Source organism: Pundamilia nyererei, unplaced genomic scaffold (assembly GCF_000239375.1).
Source record: "Pundamilia nyererei isolate P.nyererei 1_Seehausen unplaced genomic scaffold, PunNye1.0 scaffold00034, whole genome shotgun sequence".
NCBI classification, from domain to species: domain Eukaryota; kingdom Metazoa; phylum Chordata; class Actinopteri; order Cichliformes; family Cichlidae; genus Pundamilia; species Pundamilia nyererei.
Genome location: NW_005187435.1, coordinates 633,982 through 642,237, shown reverse-complemented (window position 1 = coordinate 642,237; position 8,256 = coordinate 633,982). Strand labels below are relative to the sequence as shown.

The 8,256-nt window shown below is 38.7% G+C and overlaps 1 protein-coding gene across 1 annotated transcript; it reads left to right on the top strand.

Annotated features, from left to right (window-relative positions):
- Nucleotides 1-991: 991 nt before the first annotated feature.
- On the top strand, nt 992-7,625 carry pnp4a (purine nucleoside phosphorylase 4a). Its single transcript, XM_005729655.1, has 7 exons — nt 992-1,088; nt 2,770-2,933; nt 3,589-3,692; nt 4,459-4,634; nt 4,896-5,086; nt 6,898-6,977; nt 7,099-7,625. Exons 1-7 carry the CDS (start codon nt 1,066-1,068, stop codon nt 7,249-7,251), a joined length of 891 nt encoding a protein of 296 aa, XP_005729712.1. The 5' UTR covers nt 992-1,065; the 3' UTR covers nt 7,252-7,625.
- Nucleotides 7,626-8,256: the final 631 nt, after the last annotated feature.

The window sequence follows — 8,256 nt, the reverse complement described above, 5'->3', positions numbered from 1 at the left end:
TTAGAGCAATTTCTTGAAGATGATTTTTTAGACATGGCCAATGAATGCAGGGAGGTAAGGCAAAAACAAAGTAATAGGCAGTTTCAACATGCTTGAAAGTTTTTAATAACCACATTGTTGGTGCAAAACTATTTATCTTTGCTATCTTTGGCTTTTTTTAAAAAAATAGATTCTACTACAGAAATGGGAACAAATGATGTGTTTTTGTGACAAGCTGCTAGTAACAAAGTGCCTAAAGAACCATTTAAAATAGGTTATTTGCTAAATTTTCTGTTATGTGTAGACACAACACTGGTTTATCCCTTGAGTTCTTTTTGAATGAAAAATAAAACATTCATTTGAAAATAGGCAAACAAAACTAAAAACGTAGTAAAAGTGAACCAAAAGCTGCCAATCGCCAAACAAAAAACTTGAAACACCTTCAGAAAGGCTGAAGAACCAACATTTAAGACCAATTTAGAAATTTACAATAATTCTGGCTCTTAGGAATCAAATTATGAAGATATTAGGGGTGACTCAATCATTTTGCACAGGACTGTAGTTTAAAACACAACTCTATGCTATAGTCATGACAGGGTTGTTGTCTTGAGGGGAAAGCAGCTGGAATGAATGTGCAGCCTCTTAGCAGCACTTTATAAAACCAGTGCTATAGATACTATTATTGTTTGTATACATAATTTATTAGCCATTTGTCTTCATACTGTGCAAACATCTTAAAGCACGAGTATGTTTAAAGGAGTCACAACAGTCACAACTGTGTAAGTATGGAACATCAGGAATTACAGTAACTCTAATGTGAAACAGCTGACTTCAAAAGGGGGGGGGGGTCTGCTTACATAACAAACAAAAAAAACTTTACGTATCCACACACACATTCACTACTACAACACGGCTGCAATTGGCTGCTACTGCCAATCAGGAGCATGTGACTATGTGAATATGTAGGCTGGTCGACATCAACCGGCTGCACTCGCACCGTCTCTTCGTCCCACACACACACGCACACACACATACACACACAGACACACAAACACACAAACTAACAGTAACGGAGGCTGCTCCATCATGCACAGCAAAGAGCACATCAGGTAAGAAACTTTTTTTGTTGTGTATTATAGGTAGGTATAGAAAAATTATTATATTTTTCAGCCTGCTTAGCTGTTAATCAGCTTTCAGCATCTTATTAGGCTCATGAGCTACAACTTGGTAGACCTGGTAACATGTTATATAATGGTCCACAATTCATAGTCATTTAGTTTAGTGAATATTGAGTCATTTATTTAAAAAAAAAAATACACACACACACAACTACTACAGCCTTAAAATTGAAGAGAGAAGAAGAGTTGAAAGGATCAAGTCTATGGAGAAATAATAAGTTATTTTAAATATGTTTTTAAGGTCCTTTACTGACTTATTTAACAGGTAAAGTGTACATTAAGAAATAAAGATTAAAAGACAGCAAAGATGTAGCTTAATTTTCATTTGCTTTCCTTGGTGAGTTTTTTAAATCGTACTTTTTTTCTCAAGCGAATTTAATTGAACTGCTGCTGGTGTTTTAAATTCCTCCTTCATCTGACACAGAGGTCTTTCAAAATACTGTAGCTTTGGAGAATGGCTATGGATAATTAATGGAAGTTGACCACCTAACACTTTGTCTAACATCAGTCACAAAGATGGAAAATCTTTACCAGCTCATACCACAATAGTGTTCAAGTTCTTCATTTTATCTTATGTGATTTATTGAGCTCTTCATTCATAACTGAATTCTTTCTTTTGGTCATTTTTATAATCTTTTCAATCCATTTTCTTTCTCATCCTTTGGCTGCTGTAACAAATAAATGTTCCCAATTTTGAGATAAATAAAATATTTACTCATATATGCTGACTTCATTATTTCAAACTTTTGCTAGGAGCATCCTCTGTTGTTTATATCTATATGAGAAAAGGCCCAAAAGTGATTTTGTTTTTGTTCATTTGTTTTCTTTATTTTGATTAAAACTTGTAAAAACATGTTGTGAACTGAAAATTGACATATTGTGAAGTCTGTGTAGGTTCTAAGTCTTCCAGGTAATGATAGTTGAGAGGCAAAATATCTTCAAAAACCTAAAGACGTCAGGTTGTCTTCTTTTTAAGCTCTCAAGAAATATTGTGAAATTGTTGGCAAACAGTTGCTTAATGTCAGTCACTTGGAGTCGTGTTTTTCTCCATCTGAGAAATACAAACAGTCTCTGTTTGTGGCCTGCATATTTCCCTGAGAGACGTAGCTGCCTTTTTATCTGCTGTGCGAACTGTTTTTACACAAGTTGACTCCATCTGTTGTTGGGGACTGAGAAAGTGGTGAGAAGTGAGTTTAAAAAAAACAGCTTCCTGCTCCAACTCAAAATGCTGCCGGGCAGCAAGGGTAAACAGAAACAGTAAAGGTGCAGGACAGGCGGCCACAAACTGAACTCAAACTCATATCAGGTCTTTCAGTGAACTTGGAAAATAATTCCCTCCAATTTCATTATTATTTGTGACCCATATTTTATTTCCCTTCAACATTGAAGTAATTTGTTGAGTGCTTTATATAGTGAGGCAGTGGTCTTGCAAAACATGAACATAAAAGGCCAGACTTAGTCCAAAGTAAGCTTTATGTTATGGACCTGATCCAAAATGTATTGAGCCTACACAGATCCCAGCGGAGAGGAAACAGCAACAGCAACAGCAAGATGAGGTGAATCATGATGATGTTGCAAAATAATATTTATTCTTTCTTTTTTGTGTCCGTAGTCATGACGAATACCAGAAGACAGCTGACTGGCTGATGTCCCAAACAAAGCACCGACCCCAGGTAGCAATCATCTGTGGATCCGGACTGGGCATGCTCGCTGACACACTGAAGTGTCAAGACTCCTTTGCTTATTCTGACATCCCAGGCTTCCCTCAGAGCACAGGTACACTGAATATTCAGGTTAATGACTGATAGATATGCTACATTATTCTGTTTAAAAGAACTGGCTCCCATATCTTCTAAATATTAATCATGTTAACATGGGATTCAAGGCAGTTTGAAGTTACTATTTGCACATATTGAACAAAACAAACTAACTAAAATATGTGGAAATATATATGTTAGGAGGTTAATTTATTTTTATGGGAGAAACATCTCCTCACTCATCCAAGTGACTTCTTCAGTCTTATAAACATTACATTTGCATAATGACTCACACTAGCACCACTGACTAAGAATGCACTGTGAGGTCAGTTTCATGGTCATTAAAATGCAAATTATCATAGCCATTGATCAATGGCCATTGATCATATTCTTAATATAACATATTAAGAATATGTTATATTGTTTTATAGGTTCTTTTTTTAATTAAATTGATATGTGGGATTACAAATATCAGACTGTCGAACAGCAACTTTTTGTAAGTTCACCTGCTGATTTATAGAAAATAAATCCTAAAATTAACCAAGACAAGCAGTTAAATGGTTAAAACCATTTTAATATGAACAAGGAAAGAATGCATGAGCTGCCTATATGAAATATATATATGAAGCATAGTTACATCAGAAGTTCCTGTATGTATGTGTTTGTGTTTGCAGTCCAGGGTCATGCAGGTCGGCTTGTTTTTGGGGAACTGAAGGGGAAGACATGCGTGTGCATGCAGGGTCGCTTCCACATGTATGAAGGACACTCTCTCTGCAAGGTACATGCACGCAAATGCACTGATCCTCGCTGAAATAATGCATTCCCTTCTGACCTCATGAATCTGATTCAAACCAGAACCCCAAAACTCCCTCAATTCCATGACAGCTCTGTGAAGACGTGTGAACCAAGCCAACCAAACCAACAATTCATAAGTTAACATTTTCTTAAAGATCAAACCACAAATTATAAAACTCTTAAAAAAAAACTTCTGAAAAGAGAAACAGATTTTTACAGACTGCACGTAATAAGGTTCACATACACCAGGCGCGCACACACACACACACTTACACATGCACACACACACACACTCATAGTGAGCTGATTAAAAAAGCTTAGTCATGCACACATGTAACTGTAATCAGCAGCATGAGACTGAACTTGTAGTGTGTGTGTGTGTGTGTGTGTGTGTGCGCGCGTGCATACACCCGCATGTGAGAAGCCGGCCCAAGTCATGCATGGGTTTGGTCACATGCAGCCTTTTAGCTGTTCAATGGTGTCATTGTTTCCCTCTATAACCCAGACACACATACACACACACCCACTCTCTTTTTTATAATATTGAAAATAATGACACTCCTGTAAATGGAACTCTGTCTAAGCTGCTTCTCAATAAACACATTTCACTCCTGGGCAGCATTACTAGATAACCATCTGCAATGAAGCTCACTAAAAGCTAGAGGCCTGTGTGCGAGTTACAGCTTCACAGGAGGCTTCTGTGTTTGTCAATTCATTACTGAGGCTCCAACTTCCTGTCTGTCCATCAGACGACCTTCCCCATTCGAGTTTTCAAGCTGCTCGGAGTGGAGACCCTGATTGTCACAAATGCTGCTGGCTCACTGGCCGATGGCTTCCAGACTGGAGACATCATGATCATCAAAGACCACATCAACTTTCCTGGATTGGTCGGTCTGAACCCGCTGTGTGGGCCCAATGATGAGAAGTAATTACATGGATGGCTATGTATTGTTGCGACCGTTTTAAAGGTCTTTTTGTGTCTACTGCTCTTTACTGTTGTTGTGAAATTTGTTTTAGGCCCTTGCCTGACCACTATCAGCATGTGAGTGTGTGTGACTGTTAGACAGAAAGCATTTAAGCATAGCAAAAAGTGCTTATGTGAATGGGTGTCGGGGGGTGAATGAGGTTTAGGTAGTGAAGCGCTATATAAGAATGAGTCCATTTTCGTATTATTTTTTGTTCGCAGGTTTGGTCCTCGCTTCCCAGCCATGTCTGGTTGCTATGACAAAGGTCTACGTTGCCTTGCTATGGAGATCGCCAAAGAGCTGGGTGTGGCCAGTGTCCTGCAGGAAGGCGTGTACGCCATGGTGGGTGGCCCCAACTTTGAAACCATCGCTGAGGCCAGACTGTTGCATCGGCTTGGTGTGGACGCTGTTGGTACGTTCAGTACAGCCACATTTTCATGGAAAAGCTAAAAATGTAAAGTTTTACTTAAGGTTAGCACCGCATGGACAGCCATGAGATCTTTAAATATCAACAAGAGTCATCTTCTGCACAAAAGGAATGAGTTTTGATTCTGTGGAGAACAGGAAAAAAGACAACTTCAGAAAATGGTACCATTGTTATATTTATTATTTAACTAGTGGCACTTTTTGTCAGGGCTGGGTCATATCAACTGCGATAATACTGGTATAAACTTGTACAATATAAAAAAATGTCATATTGTCACATCATTGTTATATCACACACAGTGTTTATGTTCTCTGGTGTGCACAAGAACAAGACAAGCGACCAGCATGTCTGAGAGCAGCACGGACTCAAGCGCAGACTATGAATCACAATAAACAGTTCTTTACTCACACGACACCGAGTGCATTATATACAGGTGGGGAAGAGGGGATCCAGGGAATCCAGAGGTCCACGAGGAAAGACAGGGGAACGGGGTCCTCACTCTCGCACACAGCTCCACACGCTCGCTTCCAGTCAGCTCACTCCACACGGAAAACGCACACGCCACACTGCAACTGCCACACTCATGAACGGGGTCTCAGGACGGGGCACAGAGAATCTCTATACAAAGACAAATTGTCAATACCAAACAAAGCATGAAGAGAAATCAAAATATTTCGAAAACTAAAATTCCACTAACGAATGTTGCACAATAGTCCAGCGACGAAGGACTCACAGCTGCTGCCTTAAGAAGCGGCTGGTAAACAGGATGATGAATCTCCGGGGAGTAATTGCTTGCAGGTGTGAGGACCAGCCCATTATGAGCTTTGCCTACATTTATGCCTGGTGAGATCAGACATCGCCATTTCCGATGTGAACAGAAAACACCTACATGTGTTAGACTGTAAATCTCCCCTAAGGCTCGATTTATGCTTAGTGCCAAGTCCCTAAACCACAGAAGTCTACTCTCTGCACTGGTAAGTGTTGTGGCATTTGTTACAACAACTCTTTTGTTATGCCTGTTTTAAATATGACTCACATCAGCTCTTTGGAACAACTGGAAGCACTCTTGATTTTCCTACATGGCCTTTCAGGATAGTCATTAGATAATGGACATAACAGTTTTAAGGCCAGAGCCACCAAACTCTTGGCAGGTCACAGGTATATAGATTTTACTGATGAAATTGCTTTTTTCCCTCAGTATTAGTTAAGTATTTGTGAGAAGATGTGACCTATATCGATACATGCTTTGTGCGGTCAGCTTTGTATTCTACTAAGAGAAAGATCTTAGAGATATGTGTCCTCATTAAGGATTTGTGTTGATTTGTGGGGTTTTAGTCTCAGATGTATATTGTTAAATGGTGATTATGAGACAGTGTGTTTCAGCTATTTTACAGAGTAAAATGAAAGTAACGAGTAATGAGTTTGTAGAATGAATTACTTCTTCCCAGCACTAACTAAGTAACGTAATGTGTAATGTGTAATAATTACTTTTTTGAGTAACGATTCCAACACTGATCACAACAAAGGTGGGAAATAGCTCAACAAACATGCACAAATATTTGACCCACAACATAATAACAGAATCGGAATCACTAAATTCTTATCAGCTCCCTTCCTGATCCCACTGCACTAAAATCAGATAATCTCACTCCTGTTATCTGCCATCTTAACTAAAATGCTCGCTATTTATAGGGTTGAGTGGGAAAATTTGTTGCAGTAGCATCAGTATTATCATCAGTTGTTTCATGACTAGTTTTAGTAACATCCCCTGGTCTGTTTTGGGTTTTTTTTTTTAGGTATGAGTACAGCTCCTGAGGTGGTTGTGGCAACTCACTGCGGTCTGAGAGTCTTTGGCCTCTCTTTGATCACCAACAAGGTAGTACACATCCGAGTCACTGATCAACAACTGATTAGCTATAACTGTGATCATTTACAAAGCTGCAGGCTACAAAAGTAACTCTGTTACAAAGACTCTGTGATATCTCACTTTGCTTCAGGTGGTGAAGAGTTACGAGGACACGGAAAGCGTGAACCACGAGGGCGTCTTGGAGATCGGCCGGCTGCGCTCTCACACCGTGCAGCAGCTGGTGACTGAGCTGATCGACAGGATGGAGATCAATAACAACGACAACATTAATAAATCTATCTGAAAAACGTACAATCACACAAAAACACATGAAGATTGTGTACATATTTCACTGGTGCATTCACAACATTTTTAGCACTTCTTCCTGTTTTGTTTTGCTGTAATTAAACTTTATTTATATCAACATGGTGCCTAATATTCTCCATCAGGGTAAATCAGAGTGTAAGTATTCTTTTATGATATTTGACTTTAAATCCTAAAACTTTATATACCAATAACCGCTGTGTTTGAAGGTGCTTTAATATGAAAAACATGAGACACAGTTTTCTTTTTGTATTATTGTCTTGCACATTTTTGTTGTAGAATTGTATGTAATGTAAAGTATTAGTAAAGTATGTCACAGATTTCCTGATTGATGTTAATCGGATTAAACAAACTGCCACATCTAACGCTTTCCGTTTCCTACTTATTGTGATTAGCTCGTTTGGGTAGCTGCAGTTCCTCTATTGTCCACTAGATGCTACTGTAATAAACCTGTAAATCAAGGATATTTTACATGACAGGCCACAGGACACATCAAGACCAGATCAGTGAAACTGCCCAGAAGTTTAAATGCACATTTAATCCCTGAGATATATTAATTTAAGACAAAGACGCTCAATTTCAACAGTATGTCTGTTTTTCTACATGATAAAGAAATGCTGCTGCTAAATGAAAAACTGGTCCACACAACACATACATTACTATAGCAGATATTGAAAAAACAGGAATGTTTCTGTCATTTAATGTTATTACTTTATTACTTTGGTATACTATAAAAGGCCACGGGGGAGGTTTTTATTAGCAGAAAAAGCTGCAAAAGTTATGGAAATACAGACAAAAGTCCCAAATGTATGCCCTGCTTCATATTTTCCAAAGCCAACCAGTGGGACAGAATGGAGTCTGGCTCCTCATGTTTGACATCCCAGCTCTAAATGAAATGACGTAAACTGGAAACCAGTTTTGCAGAAATAAGATCATAAGATCATCAAGGCCAGGACTTATATTTTGGAACAAGGAGAGTGTTGTA